General features: G+C 38.2%; 1 protein-coding gene across 1 annotated transcript in view; it reads left to right on the plus strand.

Annotated features, from left to right (window-relative positions):
• LOC139961122 (leucine-rich repeat serine/threonine-protein kinase 2-like) overlaps positions 1-18247 on the plus strand; it is a 50784-nt gene that overhangs the window by 16019 nt on the left and 16518 nt on the right. Inside the window, exons 21-41 of the mRNA XM_071960025.1 lie at positions 117-237; positions 671-800; positions 1560-1719; positions 2053-2107; positions 2395-2529; positions 3099-3257; positions 4271-4362; positions 5722-5816; positions 6550-6650; positions 7870-7941; positions 8577-8662; positions 9318-9445; positions 10004-10122; positions 12102-12169; positions 13093-13156; positions 13771-13836; positions 14385-14555; positions 15343-15441; positions 15982-16110; positions 16279-16386; positions 17280-17384. Coding sequence (XP_071816126.1) covers positions 117-237; positions 671-800; positions 1560-1719; positions 2053-2107; positions 2395-2529; positions 3099-3257; positions 4271-4362; positions 5722-5816; positions 6550-6650; positions 7870-7941; positions 8577-8662; positions 9318-9445; positions 10004-10122; positions 12102-12169; positions 13093-13156; positions 13771-13836; positions 14385-14555; positions 15343-15441; positions 15982-16110; positions 16279-16386; positions 17280-17384 — 2263 coding nt within the window. The remainder of the gene's footprint in view (positions 1-116; positions 238-670; positions 801-1559; positions 1720-2052; positions 2108-2394; positions 2530-3098; positions 3258-4270; positions 4363-5721; positions 5817-6549; positions 6651-7869; positions 7942-8576; positions 8663-9317; positions 9446-10003; positions 10123-12101; positions 12170-13092; positions 13157-13770; positions 13837-14384; positions 14556-15342; positions 15442-15981; positions 16111-16278; positions 16387-17279; positions 17385-18247) is intronic.

The raw sequence follows: 18247 nt of genomic DNA on the forward strand, positions 1-18247 counted from the left end.
CATTTCCTCTTCCCCTCCTCATGACCCCATCTTTTCTCCACTTCCTCTTCCTCTACCCATTGCCATCAAGGAATTCTGTTTCATGGGGTTGAGGTGATACAACTTTTATTTTGTAGGGTTTCGGTAATGCATAACAAGAAATCGGAGGCATTTCACCTCACGACCTGGGATATTGCTGGCCAGGAGGACTTTTACAGTACACATCCGTGCTTTCTATCCGGGCGAGCCTTATTCCTGGTAAGAACTGGTTCCAGTCACTATTTTAAGGTGTCATATTTTGCTTTTGGCTGGGTGTAAAAAATCTCTGACAAGTCGCAAAATTCTCTCATTTCAGTTATTCAAGAGTAGAGTGTTATTTCAAAGTGTTTCCAGGAAATGGGTTTTGGGTAAAGTTTGAAAAATTAGAAATACTATGCAAATGAAATAGTTTATCGCATTAATTTCAGGTTTAAAGTTTCATTAACTTTCTCACCACTATTCTGCTCTTGTTGCTATGCATTAAGTTCTGATTTAATAAGTAATGCTAAGCTCTGGGGGCATCAAACTTTGACTCTTGTTTTCCAAAAGATGCTCAGATCATGTCAAACGGTTGCTTGTTTCAATCTCCCTAGTTCCTGTTACGCTCTCGTTTATTCCTATCTGTATTTGCAATACCATTGTTCTTAAACAGGTGGTATATGATTTAAACAAAGGATTGGAGGAAGTGAGAACAATTAGAAACTGGCTGTTGACAATCCAGGCGTTAGCACCATTCAGCCCTCTCATCGTCGTTGGAACTCACAAAGATAAAATACCCAAAGGTGATATATTTCCTTCTGTGAAAGGAGGCAATGATAGCCAAGTAAATGCTGCAGGGAAAGTTATGTCACTGGCCTCTTTTTGTACTCTTTTTGTACTCTTTTCATTTTTGCCTAGTAAATTATAAACATTAAGAAGGCACTATTGGTTATTTTCCCTGGCCCCCTTCATCTTTGCTTGGGCCCCATCATATTTTCCTGGACTCTGTAATTGACCCTAGCCATAAGGCTGTGCTGCACCCCCCCCCCCTTCTCCCCTTTCTGACCTGATCCCCTTTCAATTCTTTAGGTTGAGTTTAACTTAGGATTAAGTAAGTTTATTCAATCTGAACCCTTCTATGATTCGTTATGTGCTGCTCAAATCAGTGAACACGTATGGTTGTTAAAATTTCTGCATAACATTTGTCAAAACTTTTCATGCACCTGTTAGCATCCTTTCTACAGCATCCCCCCCCCCCCAAGAAAAAGAAAGCAATATAAAATGAATGAATATAAGACACCATTTTGATGATTTCTTGTGAGAAGTGATTGATATCAATCTTTCTGACACAGCAGTTAGCAGACTAGACTCTTCGCTGTTTGTGTTATCTTCACACTGGGAGCAATTTCGTTTTGTATAGATGATTAAAAAAAAGTAGTTTAAAGTAGATTTTGTAGTAGAGTTTGAAGTAGATTAAAAAAAAGGAGTTTGACAAATATTGGCAAGTATTGTTGCATCTTTTAAATATCTGTGACTTTACTCAATTGTTTTATTGATCTCAGAACATTTATGGGAACGAATCCGCACCATCCATTATAAGATCAAGGAGCTGTGCCAGGCTCGTGGCTTTCCCACCGTGGAGATGTTTGCGGAGGTGTCTTGTCTCCATGACGATGCCGACATGGAGAAACTGAGGAAGATGATCCAGGATGCAATAGAAAGGTCCATCTCTAAAATTTAATGTTTGCCATCATACGATTCTTATATCAGTGACGTGTGTAACCATAATATGTTCAAAAGGGAAGTGGAAGTGTTGTAGCGAGGGATACAGGGTTGTGGTGGTTTTAGAGGCTTGGAAGAACACTAGCTGTTTGCAATTTTTAATTTTGTAGTGGAGGCTTTGCCTTTCTCACTTCCTTCTTCATCCTCTACTTCTCCCCATTACTCTTTTTCTATTGTCCTATTGTGCTTACACTAAGGAAATTGTAGACACAACAATAATCTTTAATAGTTTGTTCATGCCACACTATTGTGATTTCTCTTCCCCTGAAACAGAGCAAGAATAAAAGGCCAACCGATTGTTGGACAGAAGATTCCTCATAGTTACAAGGTAAGATTCAATGTGGTTGAGGTCAACCAGTGGTTAGTTAATAGATACCTCATTGTTATAAAGATAAGAGTCAGTTGAGTTGAGGTCACCCAATGGTTAGTTAAAAGATACCTCATTGCTATAAAGGTAAAAGTTAATGTGGTTTAGGTCAACCGATGGTTAGTTAAACGATACCTTGTTGTTATAAAGTTAAGAGTCAATGTGGTTGAGGTCAACCAATGGTTAGTTAATAGAAACCTCACTGTTATAAAGATAATGGATGTTTGCATCTGTTTGCTCTTTGCCAGCTCCTGGAGGAATTCTTTCAAGAAGAGGCCACTCGTCTCAAGAATCTGGGTTGCAATCCAATCATGGTTCAGAGTGAAGTCTTGAAGAAAGTTCGTGAAAAGGAGATCCCGCTGAGCGAAGAAGAGCTTGTACAAGTGAGAGCATTGATCCCTTTATTGCATTTAACCTTTCTGACAGCAACATTCTCAAAATTCTTGTAGAAAACTGTGTCTGGGGACACTACCCATCGCCACCATTAAAAAGTTAACTTGGGGGCAGGAGTATATTTCTGTCCACTCTTCTTATCTAACCAGGGAATGAATTTAATGACTGTCCAGGGTCGTTCAGCTGGGTTCTTTGAATAAGTAAAATAAGAAAAATAAGAAAAATTAAAATAAAGTTGTGTTTGAGTTTTCTAGGCTTGCCAAGAAAATCCAAACAAGCAGGTTAATTTTCCAGTTATTTTTTTATTTATGAAATCTATTTAACTGTTTTTCCCCCAGATGACATTTACGTCTGTGCTGTCAAGTGTTTTATGTGTATGATAACTTCCCAGTTTTCTGTTCTTAATTTACTTGCGAATTTCGTCTCATCATTGTTGATTTGTGTCCTCAAATAAAAGTCTTTATCGTTGCCATATCTGAGAAAGAATTGATCATGCCTGCAAGTATTTTTTCATGCTAGTTCTGACGAAGGAAGTGGATTTTGTTTTCCATCTTTACAGGCTGCAAGGTTTCTTCATGAGACTGGAGTGATCCTACACTACGACGACCCATCTCTCCATCTGGAGCATTTGTATTTTGTTCAGCCGGAGTGGTTATGTAAGATCATGGCACAGGTCATCACCGTCAGGGAAATCAATCCGTTCATCAACTCACAAGGTGTAAGTTACAGGCATGAGCTTTTCCGCGAATTCGCGGAATATCCGTGATTTCTTTCTACCTCGGGGACAAAAACTATTATCCTAACACACTGTACCATACGCAAACTGGAGCCTATACCGCAATTTTTGCAAAATTCCAAAGTGTCATCTGTGTCGTAACTTCTGTTATATATATGTTCAAGGTCTCCCTTCCATTCTTGTTCTGTATGCAAATGTTAATATCAAACCTTTGACCTTGAGATGGACTTGTTACTGGATGCCTTTAATATATATCTCTGTGAATAGTGATGACTAGTCTCTCATAGATGATGATAAACTATGGCAGACCTGCCCTTCTTTTACTTCCTCCTGCTCCTTTCCATCCTACTTTTCCTACATCGTCTCTCTCTTGCCCCATCCCAGAATTCTTCCCCTTGTCCTTTCTCTCAACCTCTTCCTGCCCATCTAGCTCCCCCCTCTTCCTCTGTACCCTCTCCTCTATCTTTCTCTCCTTCCTTGTCCCCTTATCCATTGTGGTCTATTCCTTGCCCCTTCTAGTCTCCTTCAACGTTCTCTATCTGCTGCCCTCTTCCCCCTGCTCCATCTCCTTCTCCCTTCTGTGCTGTCATATCCTCTCCCCTCCCCTACCTCTTCCCCTGTTCCTCCTCTCCCTCATTCTCCTTCACCACCACTGTCCCCCTTGCCGCCAACTTTATTACCTCTCCTACTTCTCCCTCTCCCGGCCCCCTCCCCTTCTCATTTCTCTACTGGAAAGATTGATAATTAATTCAAATGAAATTTTTTATCATGATTGCGTGTTTGTCTTATGTAATAAGAATATGCACAATTGACCTGTGTTTCCTTTCTTTCTTTCATTCACAATCAAATCTAGCATCACATGTTCTAGGAGGGGCATCTCTAGCTCACTTCTCTGTGAAGGATATAGGAAGGAATGTTGTAATACTCAAATCACTATAAAGATTTCCTATTTTTATATAAATTTTCTCTATTTTCTTCTTTCTTGTCTTTTCAAGGTGATGAGAAAGTCAGATATATATCAACTAATCAAGAGCACCGTGGACCAAAGTAGCCATTTTGTGCCGACTTACATCAACCTCTTGGAAAAGTATGTAAATCTTTTTTTTATCTCTTTAAATCATCTCCTGCCCTGAAAACGATGCTGTTGAGTTGTCAAACAATACATATTTAAAGTAATTGCAACCAGCTTTATACTAAGACATGAGAAGATGTCTTGTTCCTTGTCTGCAAATAATTTAATGGCTGCTGTTGGTCACCCTTTGGTATTTTAATTTATGTAGTTCTTGAAGCTCTAATGTAGCTTGTAGCCTCTACTGGGTATTGCATGTGAAAATATGCAAATAGTCAAAGGATTCTTTCGGTTCATTATGGCAGTCAGCAGAGGGGTTGGAGGAAATGACCCTCCACTTTCCCTTACCCCTTCCCCTCCTCAGGGTATAGCACTTCACATTTGAATTCCATCGATGGTTCCAATTATTACCATGGCCCCTTTATAAATGAACCACCCTCCACCCACCCTCAACTACTCACCTCCCCCCTCCCCCTCCACCACACCAGTGTTAATCATCTTTCCCAGTGCAGAGATATACGTTCCACACAAACTTCATATTTGGCATGAAGATCGTAGATATAGGAAAATATGCTTGTATGGAACAGCTGTTTACTGTGTTATATCTTGCTCCACTTTTTATGTCAGTTTTTAGCAGTAGATTAGTTAGTAGTGACTTGTTTATGAATATTGAATTGTCAAATATGTACAATTTTGGTCTGCTATATTTTTCAGTAAGTTCTTCTAATAATAAAAAATTGTCAATAATTGTTGCTAAACTTAGGATACCATATATTACCCTACTGTCTACCCATCTTCCATTTGTTGTAACCCTCCCCCCTCCCACCCCACCCATCATGTGCTCCCCTGTTGCTATCCCATACTCTCCATCATTACACTCAAACTTACTATTCTACTGTAGCTATGAGTCGCCATGCGTAACTTCAATCAATGTTATGAGTTTCCTACAAAGTTACAGATTTATACCAAATTAATACCTCAAAGTGTGACTATTGAACAAATTACCAAACATATGAAATGCATTTTTTCCCCGTTCCATTTGGTCGTTAATTACCAACAAGTTTTAAGGTTATATGGTGAAGACCTACTGTATCGAAAGAAAGAAATGCATCATGGTGGACTATTTTAATTTAGTCTGAATTATCCCTTCAGACTTTCGTCTCCTTTTTGTTTTGCTGTAAGACGTTCAAACTATTCAGCAATAATTCTCTGACTCAATAACAAGTTGACAGAGAAAAATTTGATAAAAACAGTGACCTGATGGTAAGAGAAGAAAGAAAAGGAAAAGGGCAATGACAACTCAGGCAACAAAAAAAGACAAAATAAATATCTATATAATGCATGTACAGTAGATCTTGTTTTTCATTGTATCAACAGATTTGAAGTAGCGTTACCCCTCAGTGACGTTGAGTTACTCATCCCATCCAAAGTTCCTTCCACCAAGCCTAACATTCAACTCCCACCAGCTTCAGGTAAAAAGTCTGACAGTTTTAATTTTCATTAAAGATTTTTTTTTTTCAATATTGAGAAAAATCAATGGTTGTTTCAGGGAAGAGGAAATAGGTGGACAGATTGAGCAGTATTCCCTGAAGTGACTCTTGTTTTATTGTCCATTAAGTCGCAAGTATCTTGGATTTTGGTAAATTCATACTGGACCTGATACTAGGAACATAGTAAATACATTGCAGAACATTGATATATGTTGCTAAGTAAATGTCACTTTTAGATTCTAAAATACAGAATGGTGTAAAATCCCGGTCGGAAAAAAGGAGTGGTGCAATTTAAGAGCTCAAATACATGAAAGTAGTACCTTTTTGTTGGAAGGTTTCACATAACTATACAAAATGTCTTAGTACAAAATGTCAGTCCAACTTGTACGCAGTTCATGAGTACAATTACATCCATATTGGTACCCTAAGTGTGAATATGTATCATACCAAAGATGCACTATAATACTGTTTCTGCAGTAATAGGATGGAGGAGGGAACACTTGTGTGGGCCGAAGAATGTGAGCTACCAGGAGATGGGGGTGGGGGTGCAGGTGTTGGCAATGACTTTGAGGGGCACTGTGGCATGTGACTTTGAACTGAGTATTTTGTACTGTATTTTCGAGGGTGGGGGAATGGGGTAATAATTGCGAAGGAAGAAAATATCAAAACAAAATCTGCCCTCCATAGTGAGCAGTTTGTCTTCATTTATTTACAGAGCTTCTTCGCAGATACTACAATATGCCTTATACTCCTGTTGGTCTTTGGCCTCGACTAATCCTGAGGTTACTGCAGTTTTCGACCGATATGCTACGTGGGGTATGCTTCTTGAAGTTACAGTTAGATTTAATGGCCAGCAGTGGTATACTTTTATGAAATAGCAAAGCTTCACCACTCCAACCCACAGACCCCACCTCCCATTCTCGCCCCCACCCCAGACCCCAACTAAGACCATGGAATTGTGTTTTGGAAAAGGGCACTTTCCGTGGCTACAAAGAGATTTGGAGTTTATAAAGAAAGACCCAACTTTTGTGAATAAAATGCTATTTTATGCCAATCTGATAGGAAAATGTCTGCCAGATTAAGTTTTGTACCTTTGTTGAAAGCGTAAATTTATTACCAAGTAAGGGAAAAAATCATAGGTTGTTTACAGTACAGACTTTGTAAACAAAAGACCTACAATCTATTTAAAGTATTACTGTTTATTTACAGGCAGGACATCTGTTCTTGACATACATCTCGATTAATAATGCTTTGCCTTTACTGATAGTTCTAATCTATTTGGCAAAAAATAATAACAACTTGTTGCCATATGTTACTAATAGCTCCATGTTCATTATATTTTAATATATTATATAATTAAAACAGATTTAATTACCTATTATACTTTTGCCTAATTTAAGAAAGTAGGGGGGTGGGGATGCACACTTTATACATTTTATCCATGATTTTTATGAAGGATCGTTACACAACATTACAAGACCATTTGATGTACAATTGATCTCGACTTTTGTCAATTAAACATTTGCCTTGGACTGCAAACTGGAGTGGACTTTGAAGTAGATTAATAGTTTTCAAGGGAAGTCGTCTGTATACCTGCAATGAATATTGTAGATCGAGATCAATATTTTATTCCAAAAACGACTATAAATTTGCGAAGGGTTTACTTCTTCTCTCTCCTGGAAATGTCTTTTTGTTTTAATTATGTCATTTAAAGTTACAAAATGGTATATTAAGTGTTATGTTTTGGACTGTTCTTTTTAATTCCAATGTATCCCTCCTTCAAGGTAACAGTCACCAGTATAACACAATTTTTGTCAAAAATGTTTAATAACATTTAGTTCAAAGAAATACATCAAAAATGGAGATGGAAAAAAATATAAGTCAGGATGTAAAACGTAATCATGGAAGAACCATGAAATTTGATCTTTGCAGCTTTTCACTGCAATCGTTAATACAATTCTGATTGATAGACTGTGTGATTCAATTTAGCGATTGAAGATGTGAAATTATATTTCTGTTTGTAATTAATCCTCAGGAAGAAATTAATGAGAGTTTTGAAAGGACTTCAAAATACTGGAGGGAAGGGATCTATGTCTGTTGGTCAAAGGTAAGCTATATATAGCAGGGACTAATGAGAAATCTGTTTCTATTACACCTTGTCACAAAGGTGCAGCCAGAATACTGGGGGGGGAGGGGGAGGGAGGGGGAGGGGCTGTATAACTCTCCCGTCTGCATAGAGGGGCAAGTCTGTCAAAAGGTGATGTTGGAACTGCTTTTCCCCTCTGACACCCTTCATAACCTCCCCAATGCCACAACCACCCCTTGAAATACCAGGCTACCACTTTACTCATCCCTCATTGTCATCCACGGCTCCACTCCCCCACCCTCCTCCCACTTCCCTATAATACCAACTTAAACTTTGCTCATACCATTCCGGATTGGTAGAATTGATTGAATGTCATTACAGTTTTGAATGGCATTTACAGACATTTTACATGGGTATGAGCAAATTCCTGTAAAAGCTACGCCATGTAACTCATCTGGATGCTTCACGGAAATGCAACCAAAAACTGGACTAATTTCCCATGGATACGAACGAATGGATTAATTGAGTGCCAAAAATTAAAATTTGATGGTTTAATAATGTGACTAGATCCTAACTGGAACCCACTATGCTCTAATGTTGTTTATTCCTGTCCTTAAGGATTTGATGATTATTGTTTTTTACTTTTCTCTCGACAGGAAGTATTCTTTGTTGTGGATTCTGTGAAGTGTACAGATAGAGAGGCCATTGCTATTACGGTTCCACCATCTACTCATGGATACAGGTTTGTGGCTTTTGTTGTTCTTGAAAGGATCAGTGGTTAAGACAAATATGGGTGGGGCAGGCAGGATGAGAACTAGGGAAAGTGACTCTTTCCACTTATGTTAGGAGGTATGGAAAGAAAATTAGGGCATGTTCACCTGTTTGGTACCCCATAAAGAATAATCACCTAATACAATGTGACACCTCATCTTACACCTCCTATACTCCCCTCCCCCCCCCCCCCTCAGACAAACATATCCTCCTTTCTGGTCATTTGTGATCAACTTAATTACAACAGACAGTAAGTTCAACAATATTTCCCAAAATGCATTGTACCAATATATTTAAGACCACAGAAATCCTCATGTAAAATATCCCTGTTGACAAAGTGTGCATCAGTCAGGGACAGATGAGGCCTAAATTACTATTAGGCCAGTGAACAGCGCTGGGTCCCTGAAACAATCCGTGTATTCAGCATCTCTGACAAAACTTTAGTTACTTTCGTAACCAAGGCGATATCAGCCCCTATCTGCAGCTCAAACAGGCAGTAAGTTGCTATGGCAATCCACACCTCATCATGTTTTAATTGCTAGAGTTGTTCTTGTCTCACATATTTCAGGATTTTACTCATACTCTGTTCCTGTTATTACTCTTTAACCTTTTTCTATATTGCTCAGGGTATTTGGTCAGGTGTGTGATCATTTAGATGATTTAATCGAAGAATGGTATCCTGGACTCAACGAAACCGATCCCACGAGCGGAAACACTTTACTACAACGTTTCGTTCCCTGTGTCGGATGTGAAGGTAAGGAGTCCAGCTTTTAGCTGCAATCAAAGATTGGAGTTGAATGCTATGAGAGAAAGACTATTGTTAGTTCCTAATTTCTCACTCAAAAAAAACAAACTCACTCAACAACAAAAAAACCTAACCTTTCAACATATATTGGAGATTTTTTAGTAATAAGCACTGGAAAAGTGTATTCCTGTACATTTAAACTGGATCATTGTCAAATGCTTGAACGGTTGTCATTTGTTAGATAGAAAACAAATAAGGGATTCACGACCAATGGAAAAAAGTCATGTTTGGCACCATTTTTTTTTAACCAGAGTGCTATTTATTATAATGTTAGGCTACTTATCCTACACAGAAAAGAAATGAAAATCTGAAGAACTTTTTGATTTGTTCAAGTGTTTTGGTTATATATTTTACATATGAGCATATTAACAAAGGTTTCAATGTGAACAAATTTTGAGAGTAAAATATAAAACAATGTAACGTGAAGCTATATAATAGGTTGTCTTCATTTTGCTGCAGTGTGCTTATTTTAATCAAGTATCATTTGACTTCTGATTTCTGTACCAGTCTCTGAGTCATGTGCCAGTACACATCATTTCACTTTTGAGGAGCTACTCGTACAAGTAAAAGTCAGTGATACCATCAGGTGCCAGTACAACTGTGATCCAGTACTGATAAAACATTTGGTGAGTCAATGCATCAACAGTGGTGTTGTGTGAAGGAGTGATGTGGTGGTTAGTCAAACCATCAGTGAGGTTGTGTGCAGGAGTGGTAAGGTGGTTAGTCAAGCCATCAGCAAGGTGTTGTGTGAAGGAGTGGTGTGGTGGTTAGTCAAGCCATCAGAGAGGTGTTGTGTGGTAAGTCAAGCCATCAGCAAGGTAATATGTGCAGGAGTGGTGTGGTGGTTAGTTCAGCCATCAGCAAGGTGTTGTGTGAAGGAGTGTTGTGGTGGTTAGTCAAGCCATCAGCAAGGTGTTGTGTGAAGGAGTGGTGTGGTGGTTAGTCACGCCATCAGAGAGGCGTTGTGTGGTAAGTCAAGCCATCAGCAAGGTAATGTGTGCAGGAGTGGTGTGGTGGTTAGTCAAGCCATCAGCAAGGTGTTGTGTGAAGGAGTGGTGTGGTGGTTAGTCAAGCCATCAGCAAGGTGATGTGTGAAGGAGTGGTGTGGTGGTTAGTCAAGCCATCAGCGAGGTGTTGTGTGCAGGAGTGGTGTGGTGGTTAGTCAAGCCATCAGCAAGGTGATGTGTGAAGGAGTGGTGTGGTGGTTAGTCAAGCCATCAGCGAGGTGTTGTGTGCAGGAGTGGTGTGGTGGTTAGTCAAGCCATCAGCAAGGTGTTGTGTGAAGGAATGGTGTGGTGGTTAGTCAAGCCATCAGCAAGGTGATGTGTGAAGGAGTGGTGTGGTGGTTAGTCAAGCCATCAGCAAGGTGTTGTGTGAAGGAGTGGTGTGGTGGTTAGTCAAGCCATCAGCGAGGTGTTGTGTGCAGGAGTGGTGTGGTGGTTAGTCAAGCCATCAGCAAGGTGATGTGTGAAGGAGTGGTGTGGTGGTTAGTCAAGCCATCAGCAAGGTGTTGTGTGCAGGAGTGGTGTGGTGATTAGTCAAGCCATCAGCAAGGTGTTGTGTGAAGGAGTGGTGTGGTGGTTAGTCAAGCCATCAGCAAGGTGATGTGTGAAGGAGTGGTGTGGTGGTTAGTCAAGCCATCAGCGAGGTGTTGTGTGCAGGAGTGGTGTGGTGGTTAGTCAAGCCATCAGAGAGGTGATGTATGAAGGAGTGTTGAGGTGGTTAGTCAAGCAATCAGCAAGGTGATGTGTGCAGGGGTGGTGTGGTGGTTAGTCAATTCATCAACAATGGGATGCAACAAGGAGTAATGTGGTTGTTAGTCAAGCCATCAGCGAGGTGTTGTGTGCAGGAGTGGTGTGGTGGTTAGTCAAGCCATCAGCAAGGTGATATGTGAAGGAGTGGTGTGGTGGTTAGTCAAGCCATCAGTGAGGTGTTGTGTGCAGGAGTGGTGTGGTGGTTAGTCAAGCCATCAGCAAGGTGTTGTGTGAAGGAGTGGTGTGGTGGTTAGTCAAGCCATCAGCAAGGTGATGTGTGAAGGAGTGGTGTTGTGGTTAGTCAAGCCATCAGCGAGGTGTTGTGTGCAGGAGTGGTGTGGTTGTTAGTCAAGCCATCAGAGAGGTGATGTGTGCAGGAGTGGTGTGGTGGTTAGTCAATTCATCAACAATGGGATGCAACAAGGAGGGGTGTGGTGGTTAGTCAAGCCATCAGCAAGGTGATGTATGAAGGAGTGGTGTGGTGGCTAAATTACAAAGTTGGAAAAGAGCTAAGAATGTTTTGGCTAGAAAAGGATTCAAACCATTGAATACAGTGGGTTACAAGCCCCATACTCTACCAACTGAGCTTTCCAGCCCTTAGTTCGTGGCTGGGATCCCAAGCCAATTCACTGCATTTTATCAAGATGTAAATGGGGTGTGACACTTGATTACTACACACTTCACAAGATCCTGCGGCTTCTGAAAAGCTAGAACCACAACAAAGAACTACTCTAAGGGCTGAATTGTTCAGTTGGTAGAAGTCAGGGCTTGTAAATGGTTAAATTCTCTGCCTTTGTTGTCACGGTTGTCATGCTAATGTTATAAGAATTAATCTTTGTTATTATTGACAGGCTCCTGACATTACATTTGCTGACCTAGATGCCTCCCTTCACATTGACGAAAATCATCTCAAAATCAGGTTTGGAAAGAAATTTCTTTTCCATCTTGAAAAATATTAACTCTTTTCATCAAAGCTTATTACTTATTTAAAATCCTTTCTACAGATAACTCTTTTCCTTTCTCTATTGCAATTTTTTTTTTTTTGGGGGGGGGGGGTTTGTGCCTAGTTGATGGGTAACCTTGGTATGTTACATGTGATTGTAGGATGTTCTGCCAAAATCAACATATATAGTAAAATATATGAAATGTAAAATGAATCACAAAGGATGTTTAAACACCTAAGTTTTGTGATGGTTTTACATTTTTCTTTGCATTTATTTTCAGTCTTGTATCATTTCTTGCAGTGAAGCTAAACAGGCTGATATAAAACTTGGACCTGTTACCTGAAGACAATTTTACGGTGGCTTAATAGGACATAGGAAAGAAAATAAATTGAGATTAAAAAAAAAATATTTTTGACTTCAAAAATAAAAGTCACAAATTTGACTTTTTTAGATAAAAAGTAAAACATAGGAAAGAAAATAAATTGAGATAAAAAAAAATTATTTTTGACTTTGACGTCAAAAATAAAAGTCAGAAATTTGACTTTTTGAGATAAAAAGTCAAAATTTTGAGATAAAAATGTTAAGATTTGGGGATTCCTTTGTCCCTATTAAGCCACCGTAAAATTCTTAAACTTAGTTTTACATGATATTAGTTTTCAAATATTAAGGGATTCAACTTTCTTTACTTATGCATGTTTAATGTGAGATTTACATCGATACAGATATTTTTATGTTATTGAAGTAAATTGTTGTTGTTGTGTTTATCCGAGACATTCCTTTTTATTATTTGATTTATTTTGCTTACAATTGTATATAAAAGACATACCTAACTTTTGTAAATTTTTTATTCAGGAAATTATGTTGAATAATTTTGTTATCAATTTCAAATTTCCTTCAGCTTTAACGAAGTCCTCGGAGAAGGGAGTTTTGGATCTGTTTACGAAGCAAGGTACAAGGGCAAGGTTGGTACTAATTAGTCACTTCATTGTTTCAAGAACTTCACCAAAGAAACTCTGAATGAGATCGTGGCCAATGTCTAAGTCTTTTGTTTCAATGAAAAGGAATGAATTTACCTCAACGTTGGTGTAATTGTGGACTATTTATGAACATTTAGGGGTATGCATCATGAAGTCATATTTATTTGGTTCTAAAGTATTTGTGAATAAAATAAAATCATGGAAGATCAGAATTTATATTCACAAGCTACCTGTACACCACTGAGGGCAAACGATGTTTGCAAGTTTAATTGTTGGCTTTGGAAGATATGTATTTTATTTCTATTGGTCACCGGGGAATTCAACTATTTTATCTCATTTCAACCTGTTCTGGCCAACTATGTACTGCAGTGTTATTAGTGTCATTTTGTGTTTTGCTTAACAAATTTTAAAAAAATCAAATATTGACCACTTAACTGGCAGGCAACTGTGTTGTACCTGACAGGTACCTAAATTTCAATGTGATCAAAGTTTAAATGGCTTGCTGTTAGTCTTTCTGTCTTTCCGATATTCAATCTTAGTTTCTCAGATATATTTAGGATCCTCTCTCTCTCTCACTCTTGTTCGCTTTTTCCTCGCAGATGGTAGCTGTCAAAACATTTGCTAATCGATCAGATGTCCATCCACATCGTATGATGAGGCAAGAGGTAACAAGACGTACATTATAGAAATACCCTTCAGTGATAATAACTTGAATAGGAAATTTAGAAAATTCTCCTATTACCTGCCTTCGCACAACAATTGCACTCTTGCTATCCCTGGGTCAAGAACGTGCATTGAATTTTCAGCTTGACATTAATCTTTCATAGTGTTTCACCTTTTCATAGTGTAACTTTGATAAAAGAAATAAATGCTTGGAATGAATTGCAAAAGATATCATCTGATATTTTGGTATACCACCCACGTGCTTTGCTTTCATATAATACTATTGCACTCTTGCTGTACTTTGGTCCGAACTTAGATTGCATTTTCATGTCTGTTGTATATCATTAATGTATTGTCACCTTCCATAGTGTAACATTATTGAATGAATCATCAAAGATATCATATGATATTTGTTATAACCAGCCTGATCCTTCATTTTGTTTACTCCTTGCCAACTTTTTGCCACTGACGTGACCTTTTCACCGTTTCTAACTCATCCTGTTTTATAATTGCAATAACCACATAGCCACGTAAAATGATTCTCTGACAGGTCACCGTTCTGCGCCATCTGCAACATCCATGCCTCGTCTCTATGGAAGGGGTAGCATTCAAGCCCAGGATGTTAGTCATGGAATTAGCACACCTGGGATCCCTCGGGTCCTTGTTGAACTCAGAGAAGGGACATCTCAACCGTAAATTGCAACATAAGATAGCTGTGCAGGTGAGTGTTACTGCAATGGGACCAGCACATTTAATAATATCAATGTACAACGTTTACATTGCATTGGAAAGGTCTCTGTTTCATTATTGCACTATATGTTTGGATGCTTTACTTTTATAGCCCTGCTGTATCTGGTCTATGGCAGCCGTCTACAAACTTTTAGCCCCACAACCCGGATCTTCAATTAGGAATATAGCCACAACCCACCAAAACCCCTTCACCTTCAGAATTGATAATCAGAAATGTATGAAAGCTAGATTGGGCAGTGGAGCTGATGTTTACAAGTTCATAACTTAATTGATCCCTGTCGGCAAGCTGCGAAAATTGCAGAAAAATCTTTGGGATCTGGAAAATCCCCAAAAATAAAATGAAAAATTTGCCGTCGCCCTTTCTTTGCTCCCACCCCATGGTTTGCGGACCATCGGTCTATCACATGGTTGTGCTTTATGGACCATGGCAGATAATGGCAGATTATGTAGTTATGTTAGTTCTTATTTTATTATCAGACTGCTTAAAGGTTTATGCAAATGATGGCACTGATGTAATTTGCAAGGTTGGGTTGGATTACTGGTTTACCAACCCGGAAATGTGCCGTTTTCCTCTTGTTCCAAGATATGCTAGTATCATTCCAGGTGCCAAATGTACTCCTTGTTATAAAGCCATAGCTAATCAGCTGAGGTCACATTTGTTTGTCTATTATTAATTTTTGTTTGTTTAACTGCAGCAAACTTGGCCCAAATATATTTATTTATATGTAAATTTTTGTTTTCATCCTTTTCATGTTAAGATCGCTGATGGTCTGGCATTTCTCCATGAAAACAGGATTGTATATCGAGACCTGAAACCAGACAATATTTTGATCTTTTCGTTGCAGCCCGGAGCTCCGGTAAGTGTTCATGTATATTCATGGTGAGGATTTTTCCTCTATATGTTTTTCCCCATACTTTCATACAGTGTTATAGGATCTTTCCTCTATGTGTTTTTCCTCCATGCTTCTATACAGTGTTAAAGGATATTTCCTGTGTTTTTCCCCATGCTTTTATAAAGTGTTAAAGGATCTTTCCTCTATGTGTTTTTCCCATGCATTTATACAGTGTTAAAGGATCTTTCCTCTATATGTTTTTCCCCATTCTTTTATACAGTGTTAAATGATCTTTCCTCTATGTGTTTTTTCCCATGCTTTTATTCAGTGTTAAAGGATATTTCCTCTATATGTCTTCCCTCCATGTTTTTATACAGTGTTAAAGGATCTTTCCTCTGTTTTCCCATGCTTTTATACAGTGTTAAATGATCTTTCCTTTTGTGTTTTTCCCCCATGCTTTTGTACAGTGTTAAATTCATTAGTCGGTTAATGCAAAAAACTTGTGTGTAAAATGTTCATACTTCAGTTTTCAATCATATTTTTTCACTGTTTTCTTTATTTTAGCAAAATGTTAAGATATCAGACTATGGCATTTCCAGATTCACAACACCATATGGACTGAAGGCTTCAGAAGGCACCCCAGGGTATCGGGCACCAGAGGTTATCAAGGGCACTTCAACCTATAATACAGAGGTCAATTCTCAGAAACATTGTGTTTCCCTGTTTCCAAGTTTGTTTGATATCCTTTATTTCGGTTCCTTCGTAATGTGCTTTCTGATAGAGAGATTGCATAATTCATTATTAAATTAATTCTTCCTCTTTGATATCATGTAGCTGAATGTTTATCCTTTTCTTTGATAGGTTGATATCTTTTCCTATGGGATTTTGCTTTATGAGTTAGTCACAGAAGGACACAAACCATTCCAAGATTTGGATTTTCGAACTGAAATAGAAGATGCGGTAGTCAAGGTAACAGAGCTGTTTTATTTTCATGTGGAATATGTATGTGTCCTCAAAAAGTGAACCCCTCCCATACCCCTCTCCTCCTTCCTCACAGGTCCCTCTACTGTGTCTCCTAGGGAATGGATATGAACAAGGGAAGGTTGTAAAAAGTGTGATAGATAGAGGAACTTTAAAATTTGTCTGTAACAGCCTTCATGTATTGTGCAACTAATTTTAACCATATTCTGGTATTATGGCTATTAATATGAGAATATATAAACATGAGATTTTTGTGATTACTGACGTGGGAATTTAAGAAGGTCCTGAATAACGTCTTGCTGATATTCTGAGTTCCTGACTGCATCGACTTCTCTTTGAACAAAGGCAAACATTTCTTAGCAGAGCAATGTTTTTCCTAGCTACCTAATATCTTTGAGGATGTGATTTTTTACTGTGAGGAGCAAGTTTTCAGATGACAGAACGTGGGTTGCTGAAGCCAACTCCCATGAAGGGGGATATGGGGGTACTCCCTCTGAAAACTTAAAATTGCAGATGTAAAATGGTGCATTATGAATCATATTTAGGTTATAAAGTATGTCTTTAATTAGGTCTATAAGGAAGCTTGTGGAAATAACTACTTTTTGGGGGAATCGAAGGGGAAGGGGGGGGGGGTACATGCCCACACCCTGCATCTGTAGTATGCATTTCTATTTGCACAGGGATTTTCTCACATACTTTTTATATATTAGAGATAAGGAAGTCTTTAATCGGTAGGCAATAACTATTCAGGGACTGTACAACACAATATGTACAACACTATAGCAGTGGTGTTAGCAATTTAGCCAATATTAATGAGGAATTTCATGCTGAAAAGTAATCAAATACATCCTTTTATTAATGTTTGGTCCTTCTTTTCATAGGGAAGAGGTATCCCTCAAATAACAGAGTGTGGTGTGTCTGCCTGGCCAGATATGCAAGATTTAATCAACAATTGTACAGAGAATGCACCACAAAAGAGACCAACAGTGAGTGATAACGTCTACATTAAATGCGTAAATTGATAACTTAATAGAAAACAAGACAACTAGTAGAAGTTTTCATATTTCTTAAGTTGTGTTTCCACAGAAAGTTTGTTGAGGGTTCCTAAACTGAAGTTTTGATTCTGTTAAATTAATTCCAAGTCCAAATTTCTGTTAAATTTTTTCTAAGTCTGAATTAATTCTACGTTTATCAGGTGTCAATTGGCATATTGGATGAAATAGATACATAGCTGGCATCGTTGACAAAGATAACGGCACAAAGATTTTGTCATTTCAGCATCATCCACTGAATCCAAAAAAGAGAGACTTCAATTGTTTTCAGACATAGTCTGTGAGTGGAAATTGTTTAAGGTTGAAAATTATAAATCATGGTTTGATCAGGAAATTGTCTTGTCTAGAACATCAAAAGGGGCTGTAAACTGATGTAAATATATATCTTAGAAAGGAGTAGTTTTGTCTCGCTTTGAAGTTGTATTTACAAAAGTTTCAGACTATGATGCATGTTTGATATTGTCCTTTAATAGCTCACTCCATCCAGATTTGTATTCAAGGAAAATATGATACCCCTCTTCAAATCTTTGTGTTTTCACATTACTATTATATTTTTTTATTAAAGGGATAACAGTATGCAAATAGTTGATTTTGTCAAGTTACAGATCCTCAAATACCACAATTGCTCTCAATCCAGGTTTACACTTTCAACATTTTTTTGATTATTAAAGAATTTACCCATCAAAGCAACAGAGAAAACACTAATCAAAGTGGCTGGTATGTCTAGTTTAAGCCACAGCCCATTAAATCTGCTCTTCAAATTAGCAACAATAAACTCAGAACGTAAATAGGATAAT

Source organism: Apostichopus japonicus, chromosome 20 (genome assembly GCF_037975245.1).
Source record: "Apostichopus japonicus isolate 1M-3 chromosome 20, ASM3797524v1, whole genome shotgun sequence".
Lineage (NCBI taxonomy): Eukaryota > Metazoa > Echinodermata > Holothuroidea > Aspidochirotida > Stichopodidae > Apostichopus > Apostichopus japonicus.